This window comes from Grammomys surdaster, unplaced genomic scaffold, assembly GCF_004785775.1.
Source record: "Grammomys surdaster isolate TR1022 unplaced genomic scaffold, NIH_TR_1.0 130, whole genome shotgun sequence".
Classification (NCBI taxonomy): Eukaryota; Metazoa; Chordata; class Mammalia; order Rodentia; family Muridae; genus Grammomys; species Grammomys surdaster.
In genome coordinates, this window is record NW_021604588.1 from 20,353,648 (window position 1) to 20,376,116 (window position 22,469).

At 38.4% G+C, this 22,469-nt stretch overlaps 1 protein-coding gene across 2 annotated transcripts in view; it reads left to right on the top strand.

The window, feature by feature from the left end:
• Ush2a (usherin) overlaps positions 1-22,469 on the top strand; it is a 668,288-nt gene that overhangs the window by 76,935 nt on the left and 568,884 nt on the right. For both annotated transcript variants that reach the window (XM_028760212.1, XM_028760216.1), the window contains exons 4-8: positions 1,155-1,218; positions 6,499-6,793; positions 7,671-7,855; positions 8,286-8,507; positions 9,607-9,700. In XM_028760212.1, the coding sequence (XP_028616045.1) occupies positions 1,155-1,218; positions 6,499-6,793; positions 7,671-7,855; positions 8,286-8,507; positions 9,607-9,700 (860 nt within the window). The remainder of the gene's footprint in view (positions 1-1,154; positions 1,219-6,498; positions 6,794-7,670; positions 7,856-8,285; positions 8,508-9,606; positions 9,701-22,469) is intronic.

A 22,469-nucleotide genomic window follows, 5' to 3' on the forward strand; every position in this document is an offset into this window, starting at 1 on the left:
CCCCTTCCCTTCCCTTCCTTTTCTGAGTGTTTTCTTGTTCCCCCTTGGTCAAGTAGCTCTTTCCTTGTGCTTTTGCTGCATTTTCCAGGCTAACTGCCCCAAGTATGAGTGCTGGGCTTGTAAGTGCAGGCCACTGCATGAAGCTTTTACTGTGGTTCAGAGCAAGCAAGGATCTAACTCAGCCTGTTGGAATTCCCTGACAGGCTTTTTACCTGAGCTGTTGCCCCTTCTCTACCTTTTCTTTCCCTTCCTTGTAGTTTCAACTCTGTTGAGTTTTTCTGCTCTCACATATCCAAGCATTCAGTAAGTAAACAAATAGTTGTGTGTCTGTGAAAGCTGATATCTAAGTAAGGTTTAAAGGGACCTGTGGTGGTGCTGTGGTCATTGAACCTGATGAGCTTAGAAGAATCCTTAGGGGATGATGATATGAGACTAAATTTGTACTCTGAGGTAATATGTGGATGACACAATATCCCTGAGCAGCAGATCTTACATCCATCTGTGGTGGGTTTGTCCTTTCTTTCTTTCTTTCTTTCTTTCTTTCTTTCTTTCTTTCTTTCTTTCTTTCTTTATTTCTTTATTTCTTTATTTCTTTATTTCTTTATTTCTTTATTTCTTTCCTCCTTCCTTCCTTCCTTCTTTCTTTTTTTCTTTCTTTCTTTCTCTCTTTCTTTTTTCTTCTTTCTCTCTCTTTTTTTTGAGATTTTATGGATGAGCATTTGTTTTAGTTAGAATCCACATTCCTCAGTTTGAACTAAAATGGGAGGGATCTGAAAACAGAAGTTTTTTTGCTGGCAGAACAAATATTCAGAAAATTGCTGTTGAAAGCAGATGACAATGAAGCTTAAGGCTCAGGAAATAATAGATTTAAAGGTTTGTAAATGAAAGAGAAACTCAAGAAAGTGCAGCTATATGTGAGGTCTGGAAGTAATCTGCTAAGAGATTCATGTTGACTTCACAGTCTTGCAGTAGCCATAAAGATAAATACAATTACTGTTAAAATGAAGACTTAGAAAACAGACTCAAAACTTCAAGAATTCCAGGGGTGTCAATGGGGACATAGGTTAAAGCTTTGTAATTTTAAAAGAATATCAGATGAATAACCTGCATGCCTGCTTAGATTCTGGAGTTTCTTAGCTGTGCATATTTTTCAGGTTCAGAGCAGTTTGTTGGAAGAATGCAAGATTTTCGATTCTACAATGTGTCACTTACAAACAGGTAAATGGATGCTGTCTACTAAAGCTTGAGATACTACGACAAATTCAATTCACTCAAAGTACCTTGGAGACTATATAATTTTTTCATCTTCATAGCAATTGGCAAACATCATCTAATTTATATTTGTTCATGTTTACTTTGGCCTAACTTACATTCATTCACTAGTATTTTTCTGCCAGTAACTCTGTATAATATGGGGTGATCAAAATTATTCACAAAAATATTCTCTAAGAAAATAGGTTGATGCAACCTAGATTGGAATGTGTTTTTTCAAAAATTCTATATAAAGTAGATGCTAATACTTAAAAATTGACTTCAGAACTGCTTTTAGAAATTGTGACTGTTGTAGAGTGTGAAACTGTAAAGCCATTAGTTTTACACACAAGAGTCTCAAGGGATGGGGACTCTATACCGATTGGACATCTGAAGAATAGCTGTGCATTGTTCTGTATGTTTTACAAACCATCATACAGAATGTGATGAGTACTCACCAAACATTTTCTCATCTATAGAGTAGTATAGAAATCTACCTTAGGGTTTCCTGAAGACAAACTATTTCTATCTTAAGACCATGATTCCACTGGAGTTGAATCCTGAGGAATCCTAGTTTAGAATCTAGTTGAGAAAGTTTAGGTGTGTTGCAACTCCTGATTGTCAGCTTGACGATATCTGGGATTCATTAAAACCAAAATGGGTTGTGAGAGAGGTCTTCTTAATTAAATCTTTAAAAGCAAGAAAACCCACTTCTAATTTAGATCATTTGACGTGGAAGATTCACCTTCAAACTACACCACATCTTCTCCTGGAAGCTTCCATAAAGAACATGGAAGGGGAAACCTTGCTCTCTTTGCCTGCTTGTTTTTGAAACAAGTTCACTCCCTCACTGGTATTAGAGCCTATTTGGAGGGAATTCCAGCGTATGCTGAAGACCAGCTGGGACATCCAGCCTCATGGATTGATCAAATACTGGATTCTTGATGTTCCACTGGTAGACAGCCATTGTTGGACATGCTGAACAACAGACTATATATATATGTCTATATAGTTATCATATATGATATATTAATATTATTATATTATATGTTATGTATAGGAACAGAGCTTATAGGACATATACATACACAAGAACATAGCTTATAAAATGAATAATATATATAGTGATAAAACATTTTATATATATATATATATATATATATATATATATATATATAGTATTCATTCTATAATTTCTGATCCTCTACACTGACTAATACAGACGTTTTGGTTAGAGAATTTTGTAGTGTAAGAGTCACCCAAGTAGTGTTGGTTTGAAAGGCATACATAAGAAGTCATAGAGAACAGCCAAGGACTGACTTTGTGTGAGGGTTGTAATATGTGAAGAAAGCCCAGAAGAGTCTACTGGTAAAAGGGAAGCCCGATTGTAGCAAGAGGCCCTGACATTTTGGACATGTCAGTGATTCATGAGATAACTACCAAGGACAGCAGCAAGTGTGAAGTGGAACCAGGCTGAGCCTAGGAGACACGCTCTTTGCAGCAGAGAGCAGAGCCAGAGAAATGACCCAAGTGCTTTGAAGGAGCCCAGAAGACCATGAGTGTATCCCAGATACTGGACTTACACTATTGGAGACTGCTTTTTGCTTTATTTATATTGTGATGTTTCCCCCCAGTCTCTTTCTCCTTGAAGTAAGAAAATATTAAACCTAAATTTTTTACAGGAGCCCACAGTTGAGAAATTTTGAGCCTTAAAAAGAGATTTTTGGGTACTTAAGAGGATGGATACTTAAGAGATTGAACATTTAATGTATTTAAATTTGCAAAGACTGTGGGACTTTTCAAGTTATTTGTGTGTGTGTGTGTGTGTGTGTGTGTGTGTGTGTGTGTGTGTGTGTTTTCATCTGAAGTAGAAAGACCCACCTTTTATTTTTTAAGGTTTATTTATTTCATTTACAATACATTGTAGTTGTCTTCAGACACACCAGAAGAGGGCATTGGATCCTATTAAAGATGGTTGTGAGCCACCATGTGGTTATTGGAAATTTAACCCAGGACCTCTGGAAGAACAGCCAGTACTCCTAACATCTGAGCTATCTCTCCATCCTGTTATTTGTGCTTTTAATGTGAGATCTTGAAGATTAATAAAAAAGAAAAGGTTATGGTTTAATAGTTCTGTATTTGTATGTCAAGTTCACAAGAAGATGGTTGTTTTGGGTAGTCTTAAATCAACTTGACATAAACTACTTCATAAGATCTGGCTGTAGGCAAGCCTGTACGGCATTTTCTTAAGTGGTGATTGATGTGGGAGGGCCCAGCTCACTGTGGGAAGGGCCACTCCTCAGCAGAGGATCCTGGGTTCTATAAGAAATCAGGCTGAGTAAGCCATAGCAAACAAGCAAGTAAGCAGCATGCCTCTGTGATCTCTGTGTCAGCTCCTGAATCTAGGTTTCTACCACATTTGGGTTTCTGTCTTGACTTCCTTTCATGATGAACAGTAGTATGGAAGTGTAAGCTGAAAAAATTCTTTCCTCTCCAAGTTGCTTTGGCATTTTATTATAGCAATAGAAACCCTAAGTAAGACAATGTGTTTCTATGGATGAGTTTACCTTTTTTATTTCTTTAATATTTATTCATTTATTTGTGTGTGTGCGTGTGTTAGTATGTAGGAAATTGTATACATAAGTCAGTGGACAACCTTAGCTGTCCATTCTTATCATCTACCTTGTTCTGAGGCAGGGTCTCTCTTGTTTCAGCCATTTCAGCCTGCTCCAAACTAGTTTGTCAAAGGCATCTAGGAATTCTTTTGTCTCTTCTATCTCTGAATATGAGTGGTAGGATCACGGATGCATACCACTAGCACTGTGCCTGGCCTGTGCATGAGTTCTGGAGGTCTAAATTCAGATTGTTATGTATTTACTGCAAGAGTATCTAGCTGCTGAGATATTCCTTGCCCCTCATTGACTCTTTTCAAGAGATTTTTTTCTCTCATATCTTTTCAAGAAATACAGAGACTAGTGTGTTAAAATTCTGCATGTCAGGACTAGCTCTCACAAATTTGGGAAACATCTCAATGATGCTACTGTGGTAAACCCATAATCTGTGGAATCAGCAGATGCCTGAACAAGGATGTTATAACATAGGGTGGGGAGGAACTAAAAATGTTGGAACCCTTACCAACTATTATTCACCCCTCCTTTGCCTATGCCTACTATGCTGAAGAGTAATGTCACTACAGTTCTTTGGAATAAAGATTTTTTTCTAGCCAGAACAAAGATTTCATACCAGTTATTGACTTTGGAACACATTCAATAGCTGATGTCAGTGGAAAATCATTAGTGAGATTTAGAGTAGTCACTTCATGTCCTTTGGTGAAAGAAAACGCCACCCACCTCCACCATCGCCTCTCCGGGACTGAAAGGATGTCTGCTTCCTCTAGTTTGACTTGGGTTATTGGTGTTGACTGTCTGGAAGACTATGCTGAGAAGGATGGGGAGAGAATGACCTGTGGTGATCTAGAGCAGGCATATTTTTCTTAATGGAAAAATTAAATAGATATGCTTGCCCCTGGCATTCTTATCTGGCTATTGGCAGCTGGCTTATAGTCTGAAGCCACTGAAACCTTTCAGGAAGCCAGAATCTATGAGTCACAGGAAACCACTGACAAATAGCCTTGGCCTCACTCCCTTCACCCAAATGAGAAGCCTATAAAATGATACATGCTTTCTTATGCTTTCCCCTGAATGAACTGGAGATGTCATCTTAAATCTCATTATTTTCAATATATTGCTGTTCACTCACAGTGTAAGTCAGTTTAAAACCTAAATATATGACACCTTTCTACATTATCCCAAATAGGCACAGAGACATTGAATTTAAGTAAAATCCCTTGATAGAGAGCAAGGTCTTGTACATGCTGCCTCCCTTCCTCTTCCTTTCCTCTTCCCCTTTTTTCCAAGTCCTGGGAGTTGAACACAGGACCTCACAGGCAGGCAAGAGGCAAGTGCTGGCCTCTGACATATGCCTCCAGCCCTCTTTGTATTCTTCATTCTGAGACATGATCCCAGTAAGTTGTCTAGCTACCCTAGAATGCATTCTGTAGCTCAGGCAGGTCTTAAATTGAAACTCTTCATGAGAACATCCAAAGAGCTAGAATTACAGGTGTGTTCCACTAGGCTTGCTCAGTCTTGATGTAAAACATTCACACTTTAGGGTCATTGAGATGGCACAGATTTTAGGATCATTTTGAGATGGCAACAGTGATAGCCGTGTAAACCTGATGACCTGAGTTCTGTCCCAGGTACCCAGAGAGGAAGGAGAAAATTGTTCTGGAAAGTTGTGCACTAACCTGCACATTCCTGTTGTCACACACATACATATACACACTCACACATACACTCACAGACACACACACTCATACACTGACACACAAACTCATACACTCATACACACACACTCACACACACACACATATATATACATGCATATTCTCACACAGACATACACACTCATGCATACACACATATGTGCACACAGACATACACATTCATGCATACTCACACACACAAACACATACTCACACATACACACATATGCACACACATATACACTCATGCACACTCAACACATGGAAACACACACATACTCATAATCTTTTTAAAGTTAAACCAAAACCCTACCATTTTAAGAGTACATTTGTCTTAGTTTCGTTTCTGTTGCTGTGACAGAATAACCTCACAAAAGCCACCTCATGGGTGTTTTTAGGCTCACAGCTCAGGGTACCATCCATCATGATGGAGAAGTGAAAGCGGAAAGAGCTCAAAGCAAGTGGTCATATCGCATCCATGGTGGAAAAGTGGGGAGGAAGGGGTGCTTGCTTGTAAGAACTCAGTTTGTTTTTCTCTACTTCATATAATCCAGGATGTTTTTCAAAGGACATCATCCTGACCACAGTTAGGACGGGTCTTCCACATCAGTCAGTATGATCTAGACAGTGTCTTATAGGCATTCACAGGGGGTAACGTTAACACAGACAATCCCACAGGCATGCCTGGAGCCTTGCCTTCTAGGTGCTGCTACATTCTGTGAAGTTAACAGTCAACACTAACCATCACAGGACTTTAGGATAGTGAATATATTTATTGTCCAAAATGAGTTGTATGTACCATTGAAAAAAAAATATCAAAGCTAAATGGCCACCCTCCAAATAACAGAAGAATAGTATCAGCTCTTAGGAGTCCTGTCATTGTGAGGTTGTATGTCCTTACCTTCTTCTCTGGACCATTTCAGAGAGATTCTAGAACTCTTTTCTGGAGACCTTCCTCACTTGCACATCCAGCCACACTGCCGATGTCCAGGCAGCCACCCCCGTGTCCATCCCTCCGTTCAGCAGTACTGCATTCCCAATGGTGCGGAAGACACACCCCAGCATCAAGTGCCACGGCTGAATCCTGACGCCCACCCTCTTTCCTTCATCAATGATGACAATGTTGCTACTTCATGGATCTCTCATGTGTTTACAAACATTACACAGCTCAATCAAGGAGTGGTCATTTCTATAGACTTGGAAAATGGACAGTACCAGGTAATCAAGGACAAGGCCGGGTGGGTATACATGCTCTAGCAACTACAGTCAAATGATTGCCAAGTTCATGGTTTCAAGAAAAGAAATTGTGCTCTCTCACATTCCTGAAGACTCAAAATGTGTAGCCATGGTGTTGGCAGTCAGGGATACATTCCCTCCAGAGACCCTGACAGAAAAGAGTCTTGCCTGCCTCTTTCAGCTCCTGGTGATAACTTTTAATTCATGGGCCTCTAACTCCAGATTCTGTCTCCATTTACACAGAGCCCTCTTCTGTGTTTCTCAGAATTTGTTAACTTCCCTTCTCATCTTCTCTTTAAATGGAATAATCCCATTTTGAGATCCTAGGTTCATTAGATCTGTAATGGCCATTTCCAAGAAGGTCACATACACAGGCATCTGTAGTTACTTCTTGGACATAGTCACTAGTTTGCACAATTTAACCTATGGCATAGCAAAACATAGAGTTGTTATAAATGAAATCACAATAGCTAAAATCCAGTGTTTAATGTTTAGAGATTGATATTAAAATGGAATTTATGAAATGTTTGGACCTTCTTTTATTAAGAACATACATCAACAGAGCAGGTGCTTATTCATATGCACTTTATGAGAGTCATTTTCTTTGTTTGTATCTTTAAAACAAACATAATTTGTCTGTTGTAATTTATAAAATCATTGAGAATAGGAAGAAATATGTAATTATAGAATGTGCTACCTTGATTATAGGTCTGAAGTTTCTAGATGTTTCTTAAGTTGTCTATCACAATAACTAGGAGGAAGTTTGAGCCTTAATATTCAAATATGATATCTTGGCTTCCTCCCTTGTATCTGTGTCAATTTCACCACCCCTGACAGTAACGGAGCTCTCCATTCCCAGGTGTTTCAAATCGTCATTCAGCTCTCCAGACCACAGCCTGTGGCAATACAGATCCAGAGGAAGAAGGCAGACAGCTCTCCCTGGGAGGACTGGCAGTATTTTGCCAGAAATTGCAGTGTTTGGGGAATGGAGGACAATGGAGATTTGGAAAATCCTGATTCTGTCAATTGTCTCCAGTTTCCTGAGTATGAACATCTCAAAAAGTAATTTTTAATGAACCAGTGCTTTAGTATGAGTCTGTGGGCCAGCCAACTCCCTAGGCTGGAAGAAATCTCTCTCCATCATTGGCTTTAGGGAGATTGAGTGACTCACAGCCCCCTTAGAGTTGAGTTTTAAACTGTTTAAGGTTCCTGTAAGGGTTGGGTGTATTCCTGTTTACAACCCACTGCTGTTATGTAACGATATCCATCTTATTCAGTCAGGCATCTGAATTTGCCTTCCCAAGAATCTCTTAGTCTGCCTCTCTTTACTGATATGTGAAATAAAAGAATGTTTCCTCAGACTGAAAAACTTGAGAGTTTATTGACACTGTATAGAAATAAACCATGCTTGTGATTTCTATTTGATCATTACTGTGAATATATTTTTAAAATATAAACTTTCTTTCCTTGATAGTTTTAACCCGTTTTCCCATGGTAACATCACCTTTGACCTTCTGACATCTGGAGAGAAGCATCGTCCTGGGTACAATGCCTTTTATAACAGCTCAGCACTTCAAGAATTCATGAAAGCCACTCAAATAAGGCTGCACTTGCGTGGACAGTACTATCCAGCTGGGCACACTGTTGACTCAAGACACAGATACTATGCAGTGGATGAGATTATCATCACTGGGAGGTATTGTTTGTTACCAGAGTTTTGAGTGCACTGTGATTTTTTCACTGTGAGTTTTCTTCTAAATGAGGTATTTGTTGTACTATTAAAAGAAAATGCAGTAGCTGAAATCTTGGAGCAAGCCAGGTCTAAGTTTGATATGATAAAATAACTTGTTCTTCCACAATTTTACAGGGAGATTCTCGTCTAAGACATCCATGTTCTTTATGTAGCCTTGTTATCAATAAATTTGTAGAAGATATTCTGAACACACAGTATTCCAAAGGTTGGAATACATGTAGCTTAGTGGTTGAGTAAACTTAATCCTCAGGTTGTAATTTTTAAAAAAGGAAGAAAAAAGGTATAATACTTTAAACAAACATGACAGAATTCTTCATGCATTTTACTTAGTTTTAGTATAAAACTTAAAATATTCCAATATTAAAAATAAGAAAGACAATTTGACTTGTAGTTGTAGTACCAGATAGTTGTATGATACCTGATCTTCTCGAATTCATAGTTCAGAGGTCCATAGTGTAACAAGTCTATCATCAGATAAAAGATGTTTATGCCCTTAATTACTGATAAATTTATCATCAAAGTTAAGAATTTGACTCACTTAAAAAATAGTTTCAAATCTAGGTACCATACTATCTAGTGTGACACAATACATATACTTGAAATGGATTGTTGTAGAAAAATGGTATGTCTTGAAGGTTTAAAGAGATGCTCCTGAAAAACCCAGAAGACATAAAATATCAAAAATTATTTTATGTAATATAATAACAAAAAGAAATACTACTTAAAAACTTGATATTTTTCATCTCATTTTGAAACAAAGAACAAACATTGGAATCTACAGTTTCTTCCTAAGTGTAGCTTGAATAGTTTCAGCAAACGCCTTCCTATGACAATTTGCACATGGTTAGTGGGGTCACTGTGCACCTCACTTCCCTTCCTAACATGTCTTCACAGTCATCTTTACAAGTCACTGGTGCAAGTCACCCAGGCAACTGGAGAGAGTACAGTTCCTTTCTCAAATGTGCAGTATGTATATACATAAGCTCTTGGGTGTGTTGACAGTGACTTGCTTCTGAGGCATGTGTGCCCTTCACATTCACAGATGCCAATGCCACGGCCATGCCAAGACCTGTGACAGAACCAGACGACCTTACAGATGTCTGTGCTCTCCACACAGCTTCACTGAAGGGTCTCAGGTGTGTTGGTTCATCCCAGAAATCTCAAAGGAAAAGGGACGGGTAAATAGAAGTGACTAGAAATTTAATTATGATCCAGCTTCAGAATATACTTAAATGAATAAAAATTTAATGTATTTGATTTTTTAAAAAAATATTATTATGGAGAAATATAGCTATTGATAAAGTTGAAAGGTGTGTATTTAAAACTAATCTCAGACAAGCTATATCTGAAACAAAACCATAAGACTTTTTCCTTCCCTTCCTCTCCCTTTCTTGGTTTATCAGCCTTGTATGATGACCAAAATTATATCTAAATTGTCTTGATAGACTGATGCCAGACAATGAAAACTTTGATTTCTTTCTCTGAAAAATATTTGTTTGAAAGTACCTGTGCCACAAGGGCATGGGGCACACTTGTGATCACAGCATGTAAGGACGAAGATGGGCTTAAAGCATTTGCATTACAAGCACGGAGACTTGAGTTGCATCCACAGTGTTCATAGGAAAACCTGGGCATAGTAGCGCACACTTGTAATCCTCTTGTTAGGGGGGCAGAGACTGGTGGATATCTGGGGCTCACTGGCAAGTTATCTCAGTTCGTCTGATGAACTGCAGGCCAAAGAGAGATGCTTTCTGAAAATGAAGTGGACAGAACCCAAGGAAGAACACCCAAGGCTGTCTTCTGTCCTTCACATACACATCACATGTGAACACAAATGAACATGATATGGACAGACTCACACATTTCTAATTTAGGTCTAACAGGGAGAGAAGTTCACCAAGTCTATGTGAGTCTGTCAAGCACCCTGATGGAAGAGCTAGGGTGCACTAATCTACGATACCATGTTTATATAACACAAACGATACAAGTGCACTTGTAGTATTGCTTATAATATTTGAAACTTTAATACTAGCAAATGCCTGATTATCATAGAAAAATCACAGGCAAAATGTCACTTTTAGTTATGATGTATACAAGATTGCATTCTTTAAGCATTTTGTTGATTTGAGAGATTAAAAACACTATTTGATTAAAACCAAGGATTGGGTCACATTTTATCTGTTTACTGAATGCTGTCACCAAGCCACCGTTTCTTATTTTGTGTGCTCATGGCAGGGTGTGTTCATATTTGCGTGAGGTATATTTCTTGATATTTGGAAACTTCTTGTCTTTAAACCACCTTTCAGGGTTTTGGCAAGATGCCTTTCTGTCCTCTGAAAGACTTAATCCAGTCTAAATTTCTCTCAACTGCAATGTGAGTGTGTATGGCCTCAAAGTCCAGAACGCACTGTAAAATGCACATGCCATCTGGTGCTTGGTGCTGTGCTGGAGATGAAACAAGAGGCCAATGCGTTCAGGCTAAGTGCTTGCGCTGAGCCATAGCCTGGGACTCTATTTTGTTGTACACATTTACTTGTTTGCCAGTGTTCATCTTTAGACAGGGTCATTACAGAATGCTCTCACTGGCAATAAACTTGCTCTGTAGTCCAGGTAGGATTTGAATTTATGATGCTCTTACTTCTGTGTCTTGATTATGGGTATGGCAGGCCTGCACCACCGAATCTGGGAATGGGAAGATTAATATTTATAATAACTTTGGTTGTACGGCTTACGATATTGTTTCCAAAATTAAATGAGTTAGATTGATCAGTTTACTCATTGCTGAGCCATCAACACAAATGTGCACATGCATGTTACACACACATACACACACACGCACACACACACACACACACATTAAAAACTGCACTGGATGAATTTAGCAGAGTACTGAACCTAGATGGTACCCACAAGCTAAGCTCTCCTCTGGTATATATTTTCCCCTCCTGATGTGGATACTCACATTTCCTAATGACATGACATTGCTTAGCTTCCCTTGCTGTTAAATGATACAGACTGTCTCGGCCTCCCTTCCATCTCCTCCTCTTCTTCTCATGGCCCTGCTCATTTTATTCTTTCTAATTGCTCATGTTGATGTGCTTGACAGTTTATGATTCTTGGCTGATTTCATGCCTCTCCTTAAAAATAGAGGCATAAAATGAGTCAAGGTTCATGATTGGTTTTGGAGACAAGTTGTGATTGCCAGACTTGGACTCAGGTGGTGCCTGCTGGGTTCAGAACAAGTGAATCAATTAGCTATAATTTAGGATGGGAATATATATCAATGCTTCTTATTTAGATAGGATCTTTGGGACATATGAAAGTAGACCTGTGTAAAATGTAGACCTATTTTGATAATCTGTGAATTTAAGTCATAAATAAAAAATGCCTCATGTACAACTTGCTGAGAAAAGTTTGCCAACCATAGCTTGAAGGAAAAATGACAATAAACTATTAAATTGTTTTCAAATCATCCAACCATAAGGTTTTCATGTTCTGTTTTTAAAAAATGTTTTGATTTGAGCCATTCATCTCCTTTGGGACATCATGTCCTTTTGTAAAGGCCTCAAAAAGGTAAAGGAGGAATGTTTCCACTTCACAGTTGTCAGGCCAACCATTAAGGGTAGTCCTCAGTAAACCGGGCTTTTGTGAATTATCACCATTGGGTGAATCAGTGAAAATGTGAGACTGAGAGCATGCTGGTTGTGGGCAATTTTCTCTTCTGTGAGAAAGTGTGTTTAGAAGACTTGAAAGGGAATTAGCTGTGGAGAAAGGGGAAGTATATACTCAGAAGCCACATTTGCAGGGCCTCGTCCCACACTCTCCTCGCCTGTTCATAGACATGAATCATGATCTGACAGTAGGAACAGTGTTTACACAGTTTTAAAATTCTTTTCAGATAAAAATTTCATTGATTTTATTTTACTTAATTAGGAGACCTATGCAAAATGTACTGATAGATTGATAGACTGACAGACCACAACATTCATTATTCAAAATATAGCCCAACTGGCTGTCTCTTACTGCCAATGGCTCATTGTATGGTTTAACCCTTCAAAAGAAGGAGGAGAAGGAGGAGGAGGGGAGAAAGAGCAGGAGGAGGAGGAGAAGAAGTTGAAGAAGGAGGAGGAGGAAGAGGAGAAGGAGAAAGAGAAGGAGAAGAAGAGGAAGAAATAATAGAGAATGAAAATCAACACTATGCTTGTTCTGAAATGAATTAAATCTGGACTTATTTTTTTCTGTTATTCCATTATAATTTATAATTGCTAGAACATGGGCCTTAGGAAGGCTCCCTAGCTATCCTTAATATTTCTGAGGATGTCTGATACATTTTGGCGTTATATTGTCAGTTTAAGTTCTTGTCTTTAATATATGATATATACGATAAAATAATGGCATATTTTATCAATAGAGAACACTTTTAGAGGGCTTGTGATGTGACTTTCCAAGGAAGACCAAAGCTGCACATGGTTAATGTGCTCAGTCTAGTTGGAGATTGATCTGAGGCAAAAAGAAAAAAAAAGAAAAGAAATGTAAGATACTAGATACTAGCCATTAGCCTAGCTTTCAAGTGGAATTAAGTATTTCAAAGTAGAGTGAGCATTTCATGACATTGAACTTACATTAATCATCAGATAGCTTGCAAGGCGAACATATTTTCCAATAAGTTCCTTTATTTTGTTAACAATCAATACTGATGCACGTATTGTGGGGTGTCTAAAAAGCTTTCATTTTACATAACTGTAGATTCACATAAAGTTACTGAGAAAGTAATCCAGAGACTTTGTACACCTGTGCTCACGTGTACTCACAGTGACATCTTCCAAAACAAGTCGTCTTTTTTTTTTTTAATTTCAGGATGTATGATTTGTATACCATAAAAGGTACTCATTTAATATCCAGAGTTGGACAAGTCTGAACAGTTGTGTAATCATAAGCCTATCAGGATACAGGACACACCCCTTCCCCCACCCACAGATATTCTCTTAGGTTTTGACATCAGGACTCCCACCTCTAACCTCCAGTCTCATTTAGCGTCAACTGCTGTTAATATCTATTCTTCTCTTACACAGGCTTTAACATCTCACTCTACCAACTCCCTCTTTTTCTACGTGTGGCAATGTCTATATCAAACACCACTTGTGGCAATATCTACATTATATAGGAAGCTGGAGTTTTACTTGATCAGGCTACCAACTTGATCAGATCCATCAGCCAGTGTAAATAGAAATCATACAGCACAATAGAGCCAAGGGATTTTGCAAGTCCAGGGCTGTATATTTATATATTTGCTTATGTGGCTGCATAGCATAATATACCTCCCAGTGCTCTTGCCCTCTTATCCACTGCCCTGTGACTTATTAGTGTGCCTTGGAGACAGGTTCTCACATAACCTCATGCTTGTTATAAGCTTAGGCAGCCTTTGAACTCCTGATTCTCTTGTCTCTGCCTCTGAGGGACTAGAGCATCAACCTTCACCACAATCCCCGGTCTTATCTGGGACTTCCATATTCAAGTGTTGGCTGAATCTACTCTTCACAAAGATGTGACTAGGTGAACCTTGCTGCATCAGAATTCAGCGTCTGTTCCCTTTACTAGCTGCAGTTCAGCCAAGAGTGATGCAATGTCCAGGAAGTCTGCCAGCACTGGTACTCCACTGGCTGCTTAACTATTCCTTCATCACTGTGTGACATCATTACCTGCAAGGAGAGCCAAGCCCTCAGAGTGTAATTTATTAGTGACCATGAATGATTCTCTTATTTTTTTTGGCTCTAATGTCTCACCCTTTTATAACATTAATCCTGGGTCTTATGAATTAACTAAGATCAAACACTCAGTGTGCATTTTCGTTAGTATTACAAATAGCAGAGCCAGCATGAAACATTTTATTTAATAAGCTTTCCTACCATTCAATAAGCCAAAAGATGCCAACATTACACTTCACAATGCTCATTATGTTAAATGGATATTTCCTGTTATTTTACAGAATAAATTCCTTTACAGCAATGAAATCCAAAAGTGTGAGTCACCATGAGTAGCCTGCCCCTCACTGATGCTATCCCATCCATCACACTTCCAACACCACTTCCGCCTCTCTGCAAACAGTAAGATGCTACTCCAAATGTAGTCCATTTTACATTTTAATTTTTTATAATACCAGTGAGTTAATCCATTTTAACTAGCATTTGGGCATTTTCCATCTTAAATACATTTAACAATTCCCAATATAAGAAATTTAATTTTCTCTCTGACACTTGGTTCTACCTTAATAAAACTAGTTATTTTCCTACAGTTGGTACATACATAAAATATAGTTAAGTGGAAAGAGGTTATAGGGCTATGGACAAATAGAGCTTTGTGGAACACACAAATATAATGAAAATTAAGAGTAATAAAATATAGTATTTGAGGGTGTAAAAGTGAAGAATTTTCTAAAGTTGAGAATATCTCGGCTTTTCTGAACAGACTAAGAAAATACACATGGATCAAACATAATAGTTCTGAAAACTGCCAAAGACAAAAGGCAGATCCTACAAGTACCAAAGAGAATGAAACACATGACAAGATACTGGGTCAGAAGAGCCAGGTAAAATTATCTTTGTCAGTAACCACAGATGAACCCAGGGCCTGGAACAGAGCTTGCTAGTGTAGGTTGAATGTACCCAACAAACCCACATTTGCAACTATAGGTAGACTTGCTTTAAAACAAGAAGAATAAATAGTGGCCAAGGAAATTTGTGCCAAGATTATCATCAATAGATGGAACACTTAGGTTTTAAAACTGTATTACAAATGGTCACATAGAAGCCACTTTCATGCAAGTATACTGTGAGCATGTACCACGGTCCAACACATACCCTCTCCTGTTTCCCTGCTTTTGAGCCAGCTTGATTTTATTGCTATAATACAGACCATGACAAGCAACTTAGAGATGAAAGGGGTTTACTTGCTTTACATATCCCATGTCATGGTCTATCACTGAGGAAAATCAGGTCTAGAATCCAAGGCAGGACCTGAAGCAGAGACTATGGAAGAGTCGTGCTTACAGGCTTGTTCGGGTTGTTTATTTTATACAACCCAGAACCACCTTTCCAAGGAGGTGGCACCACCCACAGTGAGCTGGGCCATCCCACATCAAACACCAATCAAGAAAATGCCCCCATTAACTTGCCTGCAGGCCAATCTTACAGATACATTTTCTTGGTTGATATTCTCTCTTCCCAGATGACCTTAGCTGTGTCAAGTTGACAAAAACAAAACAAAGAAATTACTACCATGCCTTTCCATTAGCTCATCTGTCCATTTGTTTCTTGAGAAACTTTCACTCTTTCATTTCACTTGGTGTGTTTGTATGTGTGTGTGTGTGTGTGTGTGTGTGTGTGTATTTGCTTGTGTGTGATGTCATGAATAAGCCTAGAGCCCATACATGACATAAAATGCAATATTGACCTGTCTGATACTGATTTGATTCATATGTATGATTATGTCCAGTTTTATTCATTTCCAATAGTGCAACTTCATCCTTCTTCATGGCTGTACATTTTATTGTGTATATAAATATACACCATGTTTCCCTTATGAGTATTTCTGTTGCGGGATGCCCATATTGACCCTGTAACTCAACTGTTGTATATACTGCTGCACTAAACACTACTATGCAAACATCTGTGTGATAGATTGACTTGAGGTCATTTGAGTGAACACCCAAGGATGCTATAGCTGGGTTATTGACCTTAGTTAGTATGAGACACAAATTCCAAAATTAACAGGAGAATAGGAAAAACATTTCAAGATATGGGCATAGGCAGACACTTTCTAAACAGGACAGAAGTCATTCAGAAATTGCAATTCAGAAAAGCAATTTCATGAAATTAAAAACCTTTTGCACCTCAACCAACAGGAATTTATCCCAGACATGCAAGGAGAGGATACAGCAAAACTAAGTTATCAGTTTATAGAATGCATCATGTCAACAGACAGATGATGTCTAATGTAATATTGTTGATCATTTTCTGCTGTAACAGAAAACCTGAATCTGGGTACTACATAAAGTCAAGAGGTTAGCTTAGGTTTGTGGTTCTGGAATTTCAGGAATATGGCACTGATAACTTTTGAACTTATACAAGGGCCTCATGTAATTTCAACCATTGCATTGTGTAGTTGCCTGTTGAAAAGAAGGAAGAAAACACGTGGGACCAGGTACTTTGTCATATTCTCATTTCTCAGAAAACTAATTCACTGGTATGATAAAAATGTGACACTTTGTTGATGCTCCATTCCTGAGTTCTGCTGTAGTTCTAACCAAATTTCTGCTTAAGTTTTGGCAGCCGAACCTTACCTAAGCCATCGTGTATATGAAGAGTGGAAGGAAAACATGATAAAACCTGACACCAGCTTAAAAAATAATCAGTGTGACACACAATCATGAGAGGCTAGGTCTCTCCTGCTGAGGGTAAAGCACTGTATGTGAGTAGTTCCACTTACTAGTCCTTATATCACATAAGATGTTCAAACAGTGGCCTGTTACAGAGATTTGCATGGCCCTTCTGCAGGATTGACACAGTTTTGCAAAGCATTCCACATTTAAATAGCAACAATAACAACATTTCTATTAACTAAAAAGAGAAAAGGATTTTGAGAGCTGACTGAGAAATTAAGAACATTTGCTGCTCTTACAGAGGACCTAGGTTCAATTCCCAGCTCCCACATGGCAGCTTAAGATAGCCGTAACTCCAGCTCCAAAATTTCCAGCACCCTCTCCTGGCCTTCACAGCCACTGCATGAGCACAGTACATATCTACAAATGCAGGCAAAACAGGCATAAACATAAAATTAAGATAAGCCACTTTTAAGAAAAGATGTAGAGATTTGGAGAGAAGAAATGAACCTGCCCTTGTCTACAGTTGATGTGACTGAAGACAACTCAGACAATTTATAAAAGTAACCAAAACATTGCTGAGAATTATTGATTCATAGCATGGATTTCAGGACACAAGGCTGAAAAGAACTAGATCTTGTACATTACTATATTTCAACTACAACAAAAGGCATTTGCATTAGAAGCAGAATACTATGTATTAGCGCTTAGTGAAAAGAAGCATTTATGTATAAATCTGACAAACAGCTCAAGATCTTTGTGATAAAGCTACTTATTTCTGATGACATACATCACAGACTGAATAAGAGATACTTCTGTCCCATAGATAAACTCAGTAGCATCAGGACTTCAGTTTTATTCTATAGATTCAATGAAATATCACTTAGAATATCAGCAAATATCACAAGTTAGTATTCTAAAGTTTTCATGGAGAGATCAAAGACACAGAATAACTGATATAACACTGAAGAAGAAAGTTTGGGCTATAGTAATCATTATTATAAATCTATAGCAAGACAATATGGTATCAACTGCAAAATACAGAAACAGATCAATGGAATGTGGTCCAGACCACAGAGGCAGTAGACCCATAACACTGTCTGCTTCTCTTTGACATATAAGCAAAGATGATAAAGGAGACGGTAGGGAACATTGTCAACGAATGACATGAGAATAAATGGATATCCTACTCTAAAATTAAATAAATAAACATAAAATAGTTTTTATACCCCTACAGACATTGACTCAAATGAATCATAGCCCTCACTGGGAAATGTAAAATGAAACTCAGGAGGTTACCTGGAAAAAAAAATCTGTATGATTGTAAGTATGATAATGACTCTTTAGGTAGACTTAAAAACAAACATGATGGAAGAAAGAAGACACAGAAACTGACCCATATTCAAGTCAAACCTTCTCATCTTCAAAGGAGAATGAGGACATGTCGCAGATAGGGAGAATATCCTTGCAGAAGACAAGCTTAATAAATGAATTCCCCAGGATCTGCATAGACAGTTAAATTATTTTTTTGGTTTATTTATTTATTTATTAAATTTTATTTAAACTTTTTTTTATACTCCAGACTTTATTACCCACCCAGTCCACCCTCTGACTTCTCCCAATTCCATACCATCTCCCTGCCCCATCTCCACAAGGATATCACTCAATCCTCCACCTTCCACCCCACCAGACTTCTAGACTCCTTGGGCCTCCAGTCTCTTGAGGGTTAGGTGCATCTTCTCTGACTGAACCCAGACCCATCAGTTCTCTGCCATGTTGGGGGCCTTATATCAGCTGGTGTATGCTGCCTGGTTGGTGGTCCAGTGTCTTCGAGATCACCGGGGCCCAGGTTTGTTGAGACTGCTGGCCCTCCTACAGGGTCACCCTCCTCCTCAACTTTTTCCAGCTTTTCCCAAATTTATTTTTTTAAAGCCATAACTTGAGAGAAAACTGGGCAAAACCCCTGAGCTCAAGACCCATCGTGGTCCTTGACAGTGGTAGAGCCATCATCCTCTAATTCTGCAGCTTGAGTACCCAGAGATGTCTTGAGAAGAAGCAGGCCAATGACTAGGCTGAAACACACTGAACGTCACAAATGAGCCACTGAGAGCTGCAGGAAGAAAGAGGAGGAAACTGGCTGCTCCAGCAGATAACGTTTGTAAATATGTTTATTATTATTTGAAGCAAAAATGTTAAAAATCATCACTAGAAAAAAATAGAAGGAAATTCAAAAACACACTCACCAAATCCTCGAGAATTCTTCTTCCCAAAACCTTGCCAGAGTTTTCCTTGCTCAGCTGAATAGAATGAAGAAATGTAGGAAGTGAACATTTGGAGGCAGCAGTTAATATTTTTTTTAAAAAAAATACTGAAATCAAAATAGAGACAACAAAGTCACCCTGCCCCTTGCTTTTATCCTAGTACACAATGTTAGAGGTTAGTAGTGTTGTCTGTAAGTTAGGAGACCACAATAGATGTCAGCAAGTCTTCCAGTTGTACATGTTTTAAAACAAATGTTAAAATGAAAATTTAGGTAGTCATTTCTCAAAACCTCTAATTCTATAACACTGCTTTGAAAATATGTACATCTTTATAATCATTCTTTATAACTCACGAGTTCAATTATTCTTTGTCCTGATACCCATGCATATGAAAATTTACCAGTGTTTCTACCTCAGAAAGTGATGTTCTCTGCTCCAAAAGCCATACATACTGTTAGCTCCTCAGCCACAGACAGAATACCAGGAGCTTCTCTCCACCTTAAGCTGAAAGTTTAACTGTCCTGATTTTTGTGCATGTCAAGGGCAGGGAACCACAGCTACAGCGAGTTTATGTGTGCAACAGCCATGTCATGCCCAAAGCCAACCTTTCACAGCCATCCTGTCTAGACTCCCAGTTATTGCATTTTATATGTGAGTTATAAAAGAAAAACGACAGTAAAGGCAAGGGGCTGTGAGGGGAGCATGTTGGAGGACGGGCATTGGGGTGAGGGAGTAGGAGGTGGATATGACCAAGCTATAGTGTTGGCATGTATGAAACTTTCAAAAAACAGAAAGGAATAAAGCATTGTATCATGTTTACTGGGCTTTTATTTAGGGTTCTCATCCTACATGTCCTTAAAAACAAAAGCGAAAACAAAATCAAACAAACAAAAAACTGTCTCACCCTCAGCCATTTCTGTGCATGCCATTTAAAAATGAACATTTTAATTTTCCTTGGTATTAGATGCAAACAATGCAAATACTCTATATCCTTTCATCTATCTATCTATCTATCTATCTATCTATCTATCTATCATCTTTCTATCTAATTTCTAGTAAAAGTTAAAAATAACATATGCACACTTCAGTTGATTTTAATACATATTTAAAATAATTCTTTGAGAACTCCTTACAATGGATTTTGAAGATCTTCACTTCCCACTGTTTCCTGACTCCTCCTAGATCCACCCATACCAACTTCAAGTCCTCTAGTCCTCTCTCTCTCTCTCTCTCTCTCTCTTACACACACACTTTCTCTCTGTCTCTGTCTGTCTCTCTGTCTCTGTCTGTCTCTCTGTCTCTCTGTCTCTCTGTCTCTGTCTCTCTCTCTCTCTGTCTCTCTCTCTGTCTCTCTGTCTCTCTCTCTGTCTCTCTCTCTGTCTCTCTCTCTGTCTCTGTCTCTCTCTCTCTGTCTCTCTCTCTCTCTCTCTCACACACACACACACACAAACACACACACACACAACCCACCAAGTCCGATTTGCATTGAGTATACCCTACCGTATGTGGAGACATACACCAGGGCATGCCCAACTGACCTAGAGTCTCACTTAAAGAAAACTGACCACCATTCCACCAATTATCAAAAACATTTTAATATATTACAATAAATATATGATATGGAATAAAACTACTTATAAAGTATAAAAGCCACTTGTTCCTGTCACCCACAGAGAATTCCAACCAGCAGTGTGCACTGTTTTTGATAATATTGGGACTGTGTGTCAATCTGTAGTCTTTTCTCCTTCTCCCTAAAGATAGCTGCATAATAAATGGACTGCCTTTACCTATAAAACAAGATCATATTAAACATGTTACTTGGACTTGATTTTAAAATCTGAACTGTATTATGAATACCTATGTGTATTTGTAAGTATATGCATTATGTTTAAGCATTATGTATGCTTACTTTGGGGCAATGAAAACATTTCATTCCTTCAGTGTAGTAAACACATCTCAAGAGTTCAGGTCCTTCCTTTGAAATATGAGGCAATTCCACAGAGAAGTTTCTATCTGCAGAAACTGGTTCCTGTGTTGGCCTGACGTACAAGTGAATAGCCACCCTAGAGGCAGATTTGCAGCAGTTAATTATCTTGATGAATTCCTATGATTCTAGTATTTATAGTGTTAAAATACCCAAACTGATAAGTGTGTTTATCTTCACCAAGAAACATAATGTTACCCATTTTGCCTATGTCTTAAGGCTGTACACCAAAGGAAGCTTAGATATATCAGTGACAACTAGTGACCAGAATCAAAACCTTTCCAAAACCCTGTAGCAAAATTCATCTTTAATTGAAAAACATCAAGAAGCAAGGATTGTGGTTTCGGAGCATTGATATAACAGTTAATTCAGTCTTAACACAAGGCCTTGATATTGTGGCTTGTAGGTTGAAAATAAGGACAAAATATCAAATGAGGGGGGAAAAAGGATTTAGATCAAAAGGAAAAGAAAAAAACCTGTTGTTTCCATGGACATCAGAGGACTTCTTTTCCTGGATCTGCTCCTCTCTCTAATTCCTGCCTGCAGTTATGTTGTGGAACACAAACTGCGTGTGTGACCAGTGCGACAGGACCCCACTCCAACATCCTTACTCTTCCCCACCAACTTTTATGAAGAAGGTATCATTTGAAACATCACCCCAGGCTGAGAAAAATTCTTTCAGTAAGATTGTTTTGAAGTAAATCAAAACAGCAACAAAAACAATTTTTAATAGAAAACAAGCTGAGGTTGTTTCTTACTGCCGAGACTTAAAAGAACAGACATAAGAATGGCTGCATGGTTGATGGTTCTGGGGAAGGCGACTCCGGATGCTCATTTCTTTTCTTCAAATCCCAAGAATAAGGAGTTGAGTTTCCCCCTTTCTTCCATTTATCCAAGTAGAGTGTATTTCCTCTGCACTTACAGCCACTAGAGACAGTTGCATCCCAGTGGCATCTGATACCACCTGGAAGTAGAACTCTGTAATGTTTCTGCTAGTTATATATACACATGATATTGTGACCCAGAAATAATGTTCTCTCTTATTTTTGGTCTATTGCATAGAGCACAATCTTAATAAATCATGGTCCTTGAAGGTCACAGAATACCCAAGTTTTAATGACAGTATTTCACATAGCATTGTGTTACAGCCATTCAGACTTGAGGTCACAGCCTCTGGTTATCCCCATGACCATCAGTCATCAGTAAGATAATGACTTCTCTTCCTTTTGAGATGAAGAAACTCAGATTTACAGTGGTAAAGTGGATAAGGACTAACTTAATTC